Source organism: Gracilinanus agilis, chromosome 1 (assembly GCF_016433145.1).
Source record: "Gracilinanus agilis isolate LMUSP501 chromosome 1, AgileGrace, whole genome shotgun sequence".
NCBI classification, from domain to species: Eukaryota; Metazoa; Chordata; class Mammalia; order Didelphimorphia; family Didelphidae; genus Gracilinanus; species Gracilinanus agilis.
In genome coordinates, this window is record NC_058130.1 from 654260731 (window position 1) to 654277083 (window position 16353).

Below are 16353 nucleotides of genomic sequence, written 5' to 3' on the forward strand. Positions count from 1 at the left end.
TACTTTTCTAGTCTTCTTACATTGTACCCTCAATTCCTTTGATCCAATGACCCTGGCCTCCAGACTGTTCTTCAGTCAAGACAAAAACATTACATCTCTCTTTTCATATCTACCTATGGCCTTCCCAGTTTTCTTAAAATCTTAACTAAATCCTTCCCAGTTTCCTTAAAATCTCAACTAAAATCCTATCTTCTACAGGAAGCCTTTCCCAACCTTTCTCAATTCTATTGTCTTCACTCCATTAATTATTTTCTATTTATCCTGCAAATAACACGCATGAGTGTGTGTGCGCGCGTGCGCGCGTGTGTGTGTGCGTGCGTGTGTGTATGTGTGTTCATTTGTTGTTTCCCCTAATAGACTGAGAGCTCCTTGTAGACAGGAACTTTCTTTGATCTCTTTTTGCATCAAGTGCTTAGCACAGTATCTAGCACTAAGTGGAAATTTAATAAATATCCATGGAATGATTAACTAAAAAAGGTACACTTGATCTAGTTCTCTTTTAATTTTATGATGACAATATCCGAGTCATGCCTATTTTGAATTTCTTAAAGAGTATATAATCTTGTCAGACTGCTTTCTTCCTTCTAAACTAATTTTTTTAAATATTTGCATAGCTCTTTTAAGTATTCCTATTTTGTTTTATTGGGACATTGCTAAAATTATTCTTAATTTCATGAATTGTCACCTAGTCATGATCAGTGATTATCTCCAATTATCTAAATCGGTGTTTGTTTGTTTTTTAATTCCCTTAAACAGTATTTATCTATCTACAAAGCAGGACAGTTAGGTGGACACAGTGAACAGTGTGCTGAGCCTGGAGTCAGGAAAACCTAAGTTCAAATCTGACTTTAGACATTTACTAGCAGTATGACCCTGGACAAGTTGCTAAACCTTTGCCTCAGTTTCTTCATCTGTAAAAAGAGCCCTCGAAGGAAATAGCAAGCCCCTCCAGTATCTCTGCCTACAAACTCCAAATGGGGTCTCAAACAATCAGACATGACTGAAAAGCAACTAAAAACAATCTATAAACTATTAAGTATACTTTGATAGACTGACTTTATGCATTTGTGGTTATTTTAAATGGAATATTTATTTCTTGGATTTTCTTGCTGTAATACAGAAATGCTGTTGATGAGCACACTAATTCACTGTTGCTACAGCCAGAAATTTGTCAAATTCCTAGAAAGCAAGTTTAAATCATTTGAAGTGACTAAAATAACAGAACACACTGATCCAGAAATTGTCAATGACATAAAAACCTCAACACCAAAATACTTATAATAGCAGTTTTTTGGTAGCAAAGAACTGGAAAAAAAGTGGATGTCCAGTGATTGGGAATGTCTAATCAGCTTGTGTTACAAAGATGTAATGGGGCATTACTATAAGAAATTATGATCAATTAATAAAAAAAGGCAGAAACAGGAAAATAATACACACAATAATGTAATTAAAAACCACAAAGCAATTCAAAAACCCAAGAGCCATGAGTTAAAGTGAACAAATTTGACTTCAAAGAAATGAAATGGGAAAAAAAAAAAAAAGATACTTTCCTATACTTGTTGCAGCTAAGGGGAGGGGGAGGAGAAGATTTTTTTCAACTTTGGTGAGATGTTAATTTTGATGAACTGTTTTTTCCCCTTTTAATTTTTTTTCATTCTTTATTAGGCATGGCTTTCAAGGAAAAGTGGGTAGAGATATATTGAGAAATATCAATGATATAAAAAATAGAGCCTGAATGAAAATGTATTAAGAAAAACCTCATTTCCTCTACTTTGAAGTTCAAAAGTCATAAATACAAAATATGATTGTTTTTTAAGTTAATCTTTAGAACAAAGAAGCAAAAAGTTGACTTCCATTTTCTACAAAGCTAGAAAAATTCCAGCCTCATAACTATTTTAAATGTTATGTGTAATGAATACCTAAATATTTAATTTCAATTGAATCAACCCATAAAGCAGCTTCTATTAGTAATTTTTCTAACTCTAAAAAAAAAATAATTTTCTATCCATAATCTGGCTCAAATTACACTATCACTTAGGTTAGGGATGGCTGAAATATAATCAAGTGCCCCTATATACTAATAAATCATAGACAGGTATTAAGAACTGTCTGAACTTAAGATAAATTCTCTTATTTCCATAAGCCCTAGTTTCATCTGTAAATGAGTTTGTAGAATTACTATATATCTATCCTCATCTTAAGTTGGTAGTATGATGGATGTGAGTGGTGAAATTTTGAATTATATGAAGACTTCCTTTCTCTCTTACCTTTCTTCCTTCTTTTCTTTCTTTCTTTTTATTTTTTTGGAACCCTTGCCTTCTTTCTTCGTATTGATTCTAAGACAAGAGTGGCAAGGACTAGCAAAATGGGGTTATATGATTTGCTCAAGGTCACACACTGAGAAAGTCTCTAAAGCCAGATTTGAACCCTGGTCAACCCAACTCCTAGCCTGGTGCTCTATGCACTAATTTACCTAGCTTCCTCTGAGGACAAGCTTTTCAAAAAATTAATAAGCAGACAACCTAGAAGTCATTTTTCACTTAGTCAAGGGACTGGGTAGTCAAGTTATGACAAAAATCTCACAATACAGGTACTTCAGGGGAAGAAGAACCAAATGAATGAAATGAGTAGATAGGATAAAACTTGAGGGCAATGTTACTACCTCAAATCAGGATAGGAGAAATGGTTGGCTGGCATGAAGTGCTTAGAGATTAGAGGCCTGTACATAGATAATTGAGATGGCAATAGAGGTATTTCATTTCTGGCTAAGAAATAACATTGAATTACCAAGAAGGCACCAAAGAGAATAAGGTCATAGAAAGAAAGATATTGGACTCGGTCATATGGCCAGACACATATAGTTGAAGGAGAAAAACACACAGCTTTTAGAGGTTATACAGGTGTAAATGTTTAGGTTCCAAATAATTTTGTATTTGGTTAGGCATAGCCTCAGGTGGCACCAGGACAAGATAGCCTGGGATTCACAAGAATTGCCCTGATGGTGCCACCCTCAAAATACTGGTGATTTCCTATAACCAGTATAGGTAGAACTGACAGAAAAGGAGAATGTGATTACATCTGCCAAGAAACTGGTTATTCCTCTGTTGGTATGAAGACTTTGAAGCTTTATTATGGAAGAAATAAAAGAATTTGAAAAACATAGGGATATTTCTAAATTTATATGGCTCTTACTCCAGTCATCCTGACAACATAACAGAGTTATTCTGAACTGTATTTTTTTTTAAACTGTATTTTTTAAAAGAGGAACAAATTTTGGAAGTGGGACAGATCCTCTACTTGGCAAGATGAGCATGAGGACAGGGTCCTAAAGTTGACTGGAACCTCTAATTGTTTGCACCATTATTTGAAAGGAGAGTAGCCTATGTTTAACAGCCTTAGAGAAGTTGCCTTTCCTAGGTCCAACTGGAAAGTCCTCTATATGTTATCCACAATTAAGAGTCTATTTGAGACAAAAGTCTGACTGGAGGAGGACTTATTTGTATAATTTAAGTTGAGAAGATGAACCCCATTTCTATTTATAGTGTGAGGAGGAGGAGGAAGAGGAGAAGGAGAAGGAACATGAAAGGAAGAGACTATAAGGTTGTTTTTGTTTTTAAAAGTCTCATGATTATATTTTATGTACCAGAGCACCAATGAAAATGATCAGTAAAGAAAAAGAGAAGCTGCAATCCCTGAGAGTAAATTCTAAACTATAGAGATATTTCATACTTACACAAGGGACACTTGGGATGGGATTTGTATGTTCCTCCTATTTCTATGCTTGGTATAAATGTTTCAGAGATAAGAATACTACATAATACTGGATTTTTTAACATTAATTTTTGTTAACTTATTTAACTGTTAAATGATTAATTTTGCTTAATTAGCACTCCTCTTTCTTTCCTTCTGTATTATGAAAAGGAGTGAGAGGCAAAGATAAATTGATAAATATAAATAATACAAAACCAAAATATATCAATAAAATGTGTTTTTAAAAGAGAACTTAGTGTTATTAGCATGCTATCTTGGGGGTGGGAGAGGAGAGAGGATATCTCTGGTTTAACATCTAATATCCATTACTAATAATAAGAGATAGCCAAGAGATAACTAGAGAAATACAGAGCCAGTGGCTACCAGGTTAAACAATATTAAAAGAAAAGGAAAAAATATAAAACTATGAAAGGACTTAAAACACTATTGCTACTAAGAAAATGAAGAAGCTCCCTTTATTTATAATATAGATGAAACTAACATAGAAAATGGACAGTAAGCAATAATAGGGGAGAAACACTGACGATACAAGTTTAAATGACACTTGAAAAAGGGGTGAGAAGAGAAAGAAATAAGTCAAGTACACGGGAAGTGAGTATCTTTAAGGAAGACATGCTATATAGAAATAAGGGGAATTACTATGTACATGCATCAAAACTTGTAAGCTATAGCTTCTAACAAGTTACTGAGATTACAAAGTAGCTTTTAATTGAAGCTACTTAGATTACAAACTAATTAGATAAACTAAAGAAATTTCTATGTTACTTAAAAACCAAATCAAATTCCTTATCTTAAATTTTGTCCAAAATTCATCCTTATTAAATATATACTGTGTTATACACTAGGTATTATCAATTCAAAAAATAAAACTATCCCTACTTGGAAATAGCATACATTCTAAAGGAGAAGAAAAGAATATATTCAGAAATTTATATCCCCTGATTAGTCAAGGGGGCTGAGAGATATTTTACCACCCAGAAAAAAAACTCTAAATTTTTTTTCTCATTAAAAGATATAATTATCAACTTGATTAGCATCCATTAAATTAAAGAAGTACAGGAAAAAATTTTCAAAATGAAATGCATGAATTACACAGGGAACATTTAAGAAATTAAACAAATTTACCTTTTGCAATTTTCTGTGCTGTCTCTAAGATGGTGATCGCAGCAGGGTAAGCTCGGCCACTTACTGCTGACATAAATGGTGTCATACCTCTTGCATCCCTAGGACAAAAAAAATCTTATATTTTAATCTCAAACTGTTTTTTAAATCCTTTTAATGTTTAATTGATTTCTCAAAAAAATCTAAATTCAAATAATAGTTATTAAGCTTCTACTATATATAAAAGGTACTGTACTAGAGGTACTAGAGATTCAAAGATTTTTTAAAAACCACAATGGCCATTTACAAAACTATATAGATAAAGCAGATAATGTGTTCATGGGGAAATGGTTAATAAACATATTAAAAACATACCTTAAAATACCAGTTTGAGATTATATTTGTATTAATATTCCTAGCACCTAGTATAGTGACTTGAACATAGTAGATTCTTAATAAATGCTTGTTGACTGAGAGACCCACATGTAGATATGCCTTCCTAAGTATTTGTCATATTGCCTATCAAGAAGTAAGCACACTGGTTCATTATTGGTCCAAAATAAACAATTCTGTTTATAATTTAATGATTTAGACTAAAGGAGACTGTTGCTATTACTAACCGTAATGAACCATGGAAATAATATAGGCCAGTTCCTTCATTAATTTGAAGTGGAAAATATCGAAACCCAGAGAGGTTAAGTGGCTTTCCCACAATAACACAAAGGAGCAATGGTAGAATTTAAATTCAAGCACATGAGCTATAAAGACAGAATTCTTACAACTATTCTCACAAGTCAAGCAAATGAAAAATTATACCCACTAGCTAAACCACATAAAATGCCATCTTTTAAATATATATTAAAAAAAAAAAACACATCAAATGAAAATAAGCCATTTGTGCCCTTTCATTTATGGCTAAAAAGAGTAGTCAATCCTGACTTGCCCTCATGGATGTGTGACATTAATTTCAATATATATGTAGTCATACATATATAAATTTGCAATGTTATGAGGTTTTTATATTAGCAAATATAACCCAACTATTTGTTTTTGAAAAGTAAATAAATTTGCATTTTTGAACATACATTAAATAAATAATGGTAAGATATATAACAACTGAACAAAATGCTAGGGAACCAAGTGGAAGACACTTGAGAATAAAAATTTCTTATAGGGGCAGCTAAATGGCACAGTGGATAGAGCCAAGGCTGGAAACATGAGGTCCTGGGTTCAAATTTGGCCTAAGACACTTCACTCTGGGTATGATTCTGGGCAAGTCACTGTTCCACTGCCTAGCCCTTATGGCATTTCTGCCTTGGAACTAACACATAGTATTGATTCCAAGATGGAAGATAAGCTTTTTTAAAAATAAAAGAAATTCCTTATAGACAGCTGACATGAAGATAAAAGAATAATTACTATTTCATACAAAAACATATTTCAAAGATCTATTTAAATAACAGCATCAATGAGTTAAATTGAAAAATCAATAAACATGTCTTACTTAGCAGACAGAAGTTCTCTTAAGTAAGGCTGCAGAACCACACTGTCACATAACAATTTTAATATGAAATGAGCATTTGCTTTTCGATCCTTTGATTCTACTACAGATGGCTCTGTGGAAGGACCTGTAATTAAACATATGAAATTGGTAACAAAACATCAAAATCTGTGTCATAAAATAAAACCCAAAATTATGCATTAAGTTAAAGGATTAAATAGACCATTGTTTTTAAAAAAAGTCTAGTATTAGTAGTGAGTTATGCTTTTCATTAAAAGAATTTAAAATAACTTCAGAATACTGTTATAAACCTGAATAAATTCTAAGGATATCTACATATATGCAACATTTTTGCAGCAGTACAAAATGTTAATTTAGAGAAGATTAGATACTTTTCCAATCAAGGAGATAGAACTTTAGGTAAAATGTGCATATGTAGAAGCCTAAATGCAAAGCAAACCCTATTCTTTTTCATAATGCCTATGCAGATAAACAGTGGATTCTCACCTGGGATGGTGGAGGTGCTTGGTCCTTGACCAGTGCCAGTCGCAGCTGTGGTAAGAGATCCCACAGCGGGGGCCAGGATAAAATCAATGTCACCATCTTTCAGTAAACAGAACAGCAGGATGTACATCATTATATAAAACATATCCCTAATAAATTGTTCTCTTAACTGACCTTAAGGCTTTTACTGCTAGCCAGAGGTCAAGTCAGACAGAGGTCAAAATGGATTTTTTAAAAACTACAATTAAAATGAATCCACTTAGATTAATGACTACTCTAATTTATTAACATATAAAGGGTTTAACTTTTTTAAAAAAAAGAAGAGAAAGAGAATATTCTAATAGAGTAACCTGAAGTGATTTAAAAATCTATTTCTAACATTTCTACATATTTTTAAAATTGACCATTTTCTCAGCTAGATTAATAAATTATGCTACTGCATAGATCAATGAACTTCTTTATTTCATATATGACATCATTTTCTTTTCTTTTAATGTTTCATATTAAATACTATATAAAAATAAGAAATCTTACCAGGATCCATGGCAGGAGGATCAGGAACCCAACTGGGAGGAGCTATTGGGGGAGAAACTGGATCTTGGTGGTCACTAGAGGAAGCTCCAGCTTCATGTCTACCCAAACCTGCTGCTCTTAAGGAACGCCTCATCATTTCTCTTAATCTCATACTAGAAACAACAAAATAAGAAAGAAAGTAAATGTTAAAATCTGGCTGCGAAACTACAATTTAATGAACAGCTACACAGAACTTTTTTTTTTTCCCTTCAAAGTTCAAAAGATACTCTTACAAATAAATATTACTCCAATTCCGGAAAATTCAAGGTACGTAGAATGCCAGAGCTGGAAAAAGGCTTAAAAGGACTGTCTAGTCCAAACCCATTGCTTTACAGAGGAGGAAAGTTTAGGCTCCAGGGACTTAAGTGCCTTGTCCAGGACCACACAGCAAATTACTGGCAGAATTGGGAATAGAAGCCAGGTCTCAAGTTTCTAGAGTAGTGCTCTTCCCACTATGCCATGTGCTGCTTCTAAATAGATATGTGACAACTCTAGGTTCACAGAACAAGCCAAAAAGGAGAGGAACAGGGGTAGGTGTGGGGAGTGGGATGCACATGGAAGGAGAGAGACACAGAGTGGTCTATTTTCTAGTTCAGTTTTATAACCACTGGCACATGCTCCCACATCAATCTAATTATGAAGGAATAAAGCCAGTCATTTTAAAAGAGAAACTTACAAGTAATTAAAAACTCCTTTTTTATCTTCAAGAAAAATCAAAACAGTTAAATATGAAAGGTTCAAAGATTGTATGTACTCTCTGCTTCATAATCATGATGAATTGTTACCTCTATCTGAAATGGTTTGTGAAAATATATAATACACCATCTTTGTGTTCTAAAAATAACCTAGTAACACTAAATTAATGTAGTTTTAGGCAAAAAATATGAGCGGTTTTAAATAAAAGTTTAGTTTTCAAACTTATACAATTATCAGAAAGAGATGATTCCAATCACGAGAACAATCAACAAAGAATCTTTCAGGCATGCTTCTAGATGACGCTATTTCTTGCTCCACAAAACTAAGATTGTACACATACACCCTTCCCATTCGAAGAAAAATAAAAACAATTGCCAAGGCTACATTTTTTTTTTTCACAAAAAATTGATTAAATGATGAAAATCCTTATTCTCATTAAAATCTAAAGTTTTAGAAAACTTTTATATGTCCCTCTCACATTACCATTTTGGACATCATTTTAAAATGGTAAGTCATCTTTTGTAATGATATCTTAAAAAGTAAGTTCTAGGGGGCAGCTGGGTAGCTCAGTGGATTGAGAGCCAAGCCTAGAGACGGGAGGTCCTAGGTTCAAATCCGGCCTCAGACACTTCCCAGCTGTGTGACCCTGGGCAAGTCACTTGACCCCCATTGCCTACCCTTACCACTCTTCCAACTATAAGCCAATACACAGAAGTTAAGGGTTTAAAAAAAAAAGTAAGTTCTATTTAAATGTGTTATATTTTAAGATGTTTTTATTTCTTTGTGAAGACAAATACATATTTCTAATAACATAACTATAAATAAAGATGATCTTTATAGAAATCCTCATTATTACCAAATTTTGAGAAAACATCTTCTGTAAGGTGGAGCATTACACTGTGTTTATGTCTGTCTGTCTGTCTGAAAAAAAGTTACATGGAACAACCTATACAAATTAAATCACTATACATCTTGTAAAGGAAACAACTCTTCTATAACATATTATGTTTTCTAAATGCATATTATCACCTTAAAACTGAGCATCAATGAAGTATATTTAAAAAGTCACATCATTATGTCCAGATGACCTCTATTTCTTTCTAAATGAAATACTTACACAGAAATTCTAGATAGGTACCACAATTCTATGACTAAGGGCACTCCATCAGGACAACAGTTGGTTATCTGTTCTTTTACAGAATGATACTTTTACCATTTTAAATAATTGGAATTAGACACTTGGTGTCCTTAAAATGCCAAAACATGCAATGAACAATAAGTGAGAAGCATTGCATATTACCAAGATTCACATACAGCAAGTACGTGATATGGCTTTATCAACAAGAACAATGTTTACAGTTTGTGAAGAATGCATGAAGCTTATGAAATCAAGAACTTGCCAACTCCCATTTATGTTGTTTTGATGTAGTCAAATGGCTATAAAAGAGAGGGGCAAGGAGTCATCCCTCCCTCTACTTTAATTTCAAGTTGTCCTTAGCCTTTTTTCTTCATTGTCTTTTGGGTAAAGATTTTAACAGAATGCCCAGGTCCTCATATAGATTCTTAAAAAATAAAATCATTCTTCAAGATGCTGAACACAATTCATGAAGATTCACCTGGATCCTCAGTGGCTGAGGATTATACTGAGGAGATACCACCTTGGCTGCTAAGATTCAGAGTTTTGAGTTTTCTTCTTATAGGCTTGCCTGGAGTCATCGTATTTTCTGACAATATGGAAGAATTCAAGGATGGTGTAATTTCCTCTTTGTAAGCACGTTATATCCATACTACAGAAGCCTTAGTATCCAGTCATGTTCAAATACACCACTGTGACAAAAAAGCGAAGGTCATGTGTCTTCCAGATTAACGATCTCTAGAGTAAATACACCTGCAATCAGATGCATCAATCATGTTTTCCACTAAATTTGCTCTCTGAACTCAGGATCTATCCAGTCACATAACAAAACTTGAGGTAAATCATCATCTGAAGGAATATAACAGTATTTAACACTGAAAGTGCATCAGTTTTGGGCATAGAGTTCCTGATTCTCAGCCTGTATATTCATCAGGGGACAACTCCTAAATAATCCATTGTTGGCTATAAGATGACATCAATGAAGCTGAGTCTTTGGATTTCCTACTGTCAGACGTTGATTAAGACTCCTGTGCTTTCATCTGTTTCAACAGACAGCCCTGCTTTTGAACTGGTTAAAAGTACTGCAGTAAAATCTTCAGCAAATTCCTCAAAGGAGCTTCTACTGCAAATTATTTCTGTGAGCGATTCGTTACCCACTCCTGAAGCTCCTTTTAGTGTTTGCCTTCAAAATAATCCTCAAATGAACAAAGGATGGCAGCAGTGGTATTTGGACCAACCATATCAGAGAAGCCAACTTGATTTGCATCAGTATCTTCCCTGAGGAAGTAAAATGCTTGAAATAATTCAGATCCTAACTTCTGAGTAATTTAATCTTTCTATAAATTTTAGAACCAGATCCTTATTTCTAACTAGTAGTCTTAAACATATAAATTGATGACAACAGATAAAATACTTTTCATTTTGTATATTTTGTCTTCTGTGCCTCATATTAAAGCCATAATTTTGGACACAGAGAGGCAGTGTGTAGTATAGTGGAAAGAGCACTGGATTTGAAGTTATTAAACTCACACCTCTATTTCTGTGACCCTGGGGGAAAGAAAGAGAGGGAGAGGGAAGGAAGAATGAGGCAGCAAGCCACTGAAGCTCCTTAAGGCTCAATTTCCTCATCTGAAAAAATGAAGATAAGACTTTATGGGATTGATGTAGGGAAAACACTTTGTGAACCTTAAAGTACTATATAGATTTAAAGTGTTATGTAAATGTACCTCGAATTTTTTTTTGAGGCAGATTTTTGGGTACCAATTGGAGAACAAAAAAATTTTAATGAAGTATGATTGAGCGTTGTAACTGAGAGTTCTCATTTTATCTAATCAGAAATTATGCCTGCATCAAGTTTGAATGAGAATGCATTCTCATTGTAAAAGAAAAATTTCTAAAAACATCATTTATTTAAAAAAAATTTTTGAACATACAACAGTCTTTATCCCACAACTTAAAGAGAACCTAAAATGGACTGAATATTTTTTTGTGTAACCACTAAATTAAGTGATAGAGATCAATCTAGCATTTCCTATCATTATCAGGATATGCAGAGACCAAAAATAATCATAAAAGAACGAATACTAAGGATTCTTTTCAATTACTATCTGTTTCTTCTGTGCAACAATGATTAATTTGAAACACATGGAAAAGTGAAAAAAACAGGGCAAAAATTCACTAGATTTTGGAGCCTGGGGTATCTAGGGGTGAAAGGGATGGAGGGGTTAAGAGAGAAGTGGGAAGGGTTACAAATAAAGACACTCACAATCACATTGGGCATTCCTTTCTATGATAGAACTGCAATTATAACTGTTTCATAAAAATATAAAAACTATTCCTTCTCTGGACTTTTCTGTTCTCTAAAAAACTTTCTGGATAAAAATTACTTTACCTTCGGCTACTTGATGATCCAGTCCGATTACCTGGGCCATTACTTGAAACCACAGATATTGCATTTGCAATAGCCTCAACAGCGGAAAGTCTTTCTGCAAATGTATTTCTTTCAGAGCGCTCTGCTTCTGAAACATAAGAAAATATTTGGTACTAGAAGCAAAAGATGAAAAATTATAACCAACTATAGCTAATACTTTTATTAATTTTTTTAAAATAATGTAACACAATAAAAGCAGAAATTTCTCTTATTTTATAAGAATTTAGTTAAGCATAGACAGATTTACCACTATTATTTAATCAATTCAATATTTGCTTTAAGGAAACACTAAGATAAAAGTTCAGAAACAAGTATATTTACCAAAACCTGGTTATCAAAACATTGTTCAAAATAAAGTAAAACTGATAATTTTCTTGCCATTTAACTGCCTTAATATTCTTAAAGAAGTGAGATTTATATGTTTAGGAGTTAATAATTAACAAATTACAACTACAATTTTTTTAAAAGTGTCAAAGTAATCTCACTATCAAATGAAGTTGAATTTCAAGAAAATTTCAACAATCATGAAGTTAGAGGAACAATAATAAAAATCAATTTAACTTGCAGGTTATTAAGTATGCAAGTAAAGAGTCATACACATATAAAAACATTGCTTTTTCCAAAAATAAAGTTACTTATATATCACATCCCCTTCCATAAGTAAGATAATTTTTTCTTTGGTGGTAAGCTTTTTCAGCTTACCTTCCTCTTCCTTTGTTTCTTTGTTGCTTGTTGGAAAGCACACAGATACACAAGCATGCAAAATATTACGATTTCCATCACATCTATGACTGAGGAATGTCTGTAGAATCTGTGCATTCTGATCCAAAACAACTGCTTGCTCAAGATTCAAAAGATACTGTCGACAGGCCTCATAGTCACATCGGAGAATATGCTGCATTAAGGTTTGTTTCTGTACTCAAATAAGAAAAAGAAATAAAAGTGATGATTGCAGTAAGTGCCAAGACTAAAATTTTAGGTCATATCTAGAAATGAATAATAACTCCTGAAATCCAGGAGATTCCCTCATATATATTTAATAAAGAGAATCAAATCCATCTTTTGCCTGATCTTAGGGGAAAAGGTTTAAAAGAGAAATAAAAGATGAAATTACTAGAATTGTGTCTCATATATTCAGTTAGTATAGTAATAATAGCTTCTTTATCTGGCAAGGGAAATGACTGAACTGTTCCACATAATTAATTATACTCTCCAGAAGCTCTTCCCTCCCCCTTTCGAGCACCAAAATGATTATAACCATTTAGATGCATTTATTTCTAAAGCTCTAGAATAAATAAAATACTAAATTTCCTTGAATACAAACATTCCTAAGAGTGATACAATGGATGGCTTAAATACATGCAAGTTATGCCACTAAACATCTCCATAGTTCTACACTTTCTATAGCCCTTTTTCTGTCACATTTGTTATTAGCAATAGAACAGTTTTCCCCACTGATGCAGTACTACTTTGATAGACCTTTTAGAACTATCCTTGAAAAGGGCTCAAAGTCAGTGGAAAGGCATAGACAGGATCATAGAATCATCTACTTAGAACTGGATAAGATAGAAGAGATCATTAAACACAACCCCTTAATTTTGCAGGTGTGGGAACTAAAATATAGAGAGGAACACTGACTAAACCAAAGTCACATGGGGAATGAGTGGCAAGGTCTAAGTTTGAACTCAGTTTCTGAGTCCGTATGAAGTGTTCTTTCCATTGCACCACATTAGCCCTGAGAGGTTTTCCAATGTCTGATGTGTGAATTTTGATGTCCAGATTTAGGGCTCAAAGCTATTTGAATAATGACGATTGCTTCCTTTTTCCCAGTATTCTACATAAGCACACTGGTATCGTATGTTGTTCAGTTTCATTAGTTAAGAAAACTATATTGTTTCTTTAATGAATATTGATAATACATATACATGTATACCATACTAAAAGAGCCTGAGGGATAAATATTTTAAGGAATTAAATATTTGAGCTTTCAAAAATAACAAAAATAGCATAAATAGAATGGGTTGTGATTTCAGTAGTAACCCAATCTCTACAGGTATGAAGCTTTTAATTAGACTTCAACTTTCAATTCTACATATCATTTAATATTTTTTGCCTCGTAGTTGGAAATTCTATAAAACTGATATGAAATAAAATTTTTACCTTTTAAACACCTTAATTACAAACTTCTTTAATGACTGCTGGAATGAAGCAAAGCTGTTCAATGTGCTGAACATTTTACATGTCAAAAAAATTGTCGAACAAAATACTTCTGGAGATAATTTTCTATTTTTAAATGAAATATCTAAGCGTGAAGACTTTGGACTCTTAATTTTCCCACTGACAAATGGATTGTCCTTTCTTGTAGAAAGTTAAGTCAGAGAAAGCATGAATGCCAAGTTAAAACATTCAAAAAATAGTTTTTAGGCATTTTATCACAACCTGGACACTATGCTAAGCATTAGGGAAGATACAATATTTCCATATCTAAAAATCTACCCTCAATATAACTTCAACAAGTTACCTACAACTTAGGATAAGAAGAAGAAAACAGTGAAAAAGTTCAAATGCAATAGAGAAATAAGAAATATTAACTTACATAACTCTTAAAATGAAATATGAAAATAAAAAATTACAGAAATAAATATTTGCAAGAATGGTTTGTTCTTAACACAAAAATAAACATTACTGAATGTCAGCTATGGCAAATCACAGTGCTGTGTTGTACAGTTGGAGATGGGATAAATATAAGAATATAAAGTATAGCTCCTATCCTCAAGCAATTTATAATCTAACTGGGGAAATAATTTACAATCTGCAAGATAAGGGGATGAGGGTGATGGGGAGGGAAGATAAGTAGCTTCTAGGCAATAGTAAGCACCGTCAAAAAAGACAGAGTTACGTTTCAGACCTGATTCCTCTGGAAGATGACAGAAGCTGGGAGGATGGGAGAGTGTCCCTCTATCCCTAACCTGGTTCTTTAATTCTCTTTGTCCAGATCAGGAAGAGCCATAGGAAAAGCATGTGTTTCCTGCTGCAAGAGAAATTGGAGGGCTGTCTCTACAGGACAGACAGTAGGGGATACCCAAAACACAATATACTGCACATGAACTGTGAGTAAGGCTTATAAATTTTGAATAGCCAGAAATCAGTAGGTAGAAGGCTTAGCCATTAGTGCCAGCTAATGTACAAAGAAGCTAAGAATACTGATGGAATTACTTGCCAAACATTCCCCCTGGATTTAGCATTTGACAACTGAGGTTCTCTTCTAGCTCTGTCACTACTTTTAGCTGACCTTTGGTAGTTATTTCACCTTCTAGGCCTCAGTCCTCTTTTCTAATAAATCAAAGAGTTTGAAGTAAATGGCCTTAAAAATCCCATCCAGCTCTTAAAAAAATGTCAAGAATAGCAGGAAATAGATTCAAAAGGCAAAAGTTCACTTATTTCTATGGAGCATACTAAAGCTAAAACATCTAACTTTAGAGAAGCATCTATTGAAATAACTATCATTAATTATCTAGAAATGAGCAAAAGACTGGAAGTTGGCTAAGTCAGTTTAGCGTCCCCTAAGAAAAATTTAAAATACACTACCACATTTAGTGGTGGCAAATAACAACACCCTCATCAAGCCATTTTTGATACACTACCAGAGTAAAGTCAGCACTTGTAGAATTATAAGATACCCCACTGTAGTCCATGATTAAAGACTCATGAAAGGCCTTTGGAACAAGCTATAATTAGCCACATCCAAATGTAACACTAAGGCCATGAGGTCCAGGGGTTCCCAAATAGTCAATCCAACAAGTACTTACAAGTATACTATGTGCCAGCACTGTGCTGAAAGGGAGCAGCAGTATTTGCACTGTGCTGGCATGAAGTAGTATTTACAAGGAATGCTGAAATGTAAAACTACTATACTACTTCCTGCTTCTTAAATGAATCACATACTGCTGAATACTCAACAGGATAAAGATAGTTGAAAAAATTAATTATTTTTAAAAAAGGTCTTCAGTTGAAGCTCATATGATAAAACATTCGTAAATGTCATAAGTATTTCTAATAAGGGGAATAGGGGCCAAAATTTTTTTTGCCAATATTCTTTTTTGGAGTATTTTTATCTAAGATTACAATAATGGGAATCTAATTATCTATATACTTAAACTAAACTTACTAGATAGGGCTGTTCAAGTTAAATCTATATTTCAAAAAAACTTCTACAGAGAAGTATGAAATTCTCTCCCACCCCCAAAAAAGGACAATCTCCAAGCCTTCCAAAACAACTAATAGCAAAACAAATATGATATTTATCCAGTAAAACATACTGTTTGGAAATGGAGTGGTAGACATAGCTGCTAAGAAACTGACACACTATAGGGAAGACTATGCATTCCTAGGGTAAATATAGTAACAACAATCATACACTACTGTATGTTTTTATTTGTTAAGACTTGTTTCACAGAGGAATTTTTATCAAATGATAGACTTACAAATTTATTCTTTTACAAAAAGAGAATTTTGCTTTTTAAAAAAAGTGAAAGAGACAACACTTAGTGTCTACAATTACTTACCAAGAAACCTCACTATTTCAAGAGTTAAAAAAGCAAGAGATAATGTGGAAGGAAGGAAGGAAGGAAGGAAGGAAGG

The 16353-nt window shown here is 33.3% G+C and overlaps 1 protein-coding gene across 1 annotated transcript in view; it reads right to left on the reverse strand.

Moving 5' to 3' along the window:
• Nucleotides 1-16353, reverse strand: part of LOC123255273 (E3 ubiquitin-protein ligase UBR5-like) — a 77681-nt gene that overhangs the window by 14624 nt on the left and 46704 nt on the right. The window contains exons 2-7 of the mRNA XM_044684107.1: nucleotides 12415-12625; nucleotides 11674-11800; nucleotides 7412-7563; nucleotides 6881-6976; nucleotides 6377-6500; nucleotides 4897-4994 (exon numbers count right to left, since the gene is read on the reverse strand). Coding sequence (XP_044540042.1) covers nucleotides 4897-4994; nucleotides 6377-6500; nucleotides 6881-6976; nucleotides 7412-7563; nucleotides 11674-11800; nucleotides 12415-12625 — 808 coding nt within the window. The remainder of the gene's footprint in view (nucleotides 1-4896; nucleotides 4995-6376; nucleotides 6501-6880; nucleotides 6977-7411; nucleotides 7564-11673; nucleotides 11801-12414; nucleotides 12626-16353) is intronic.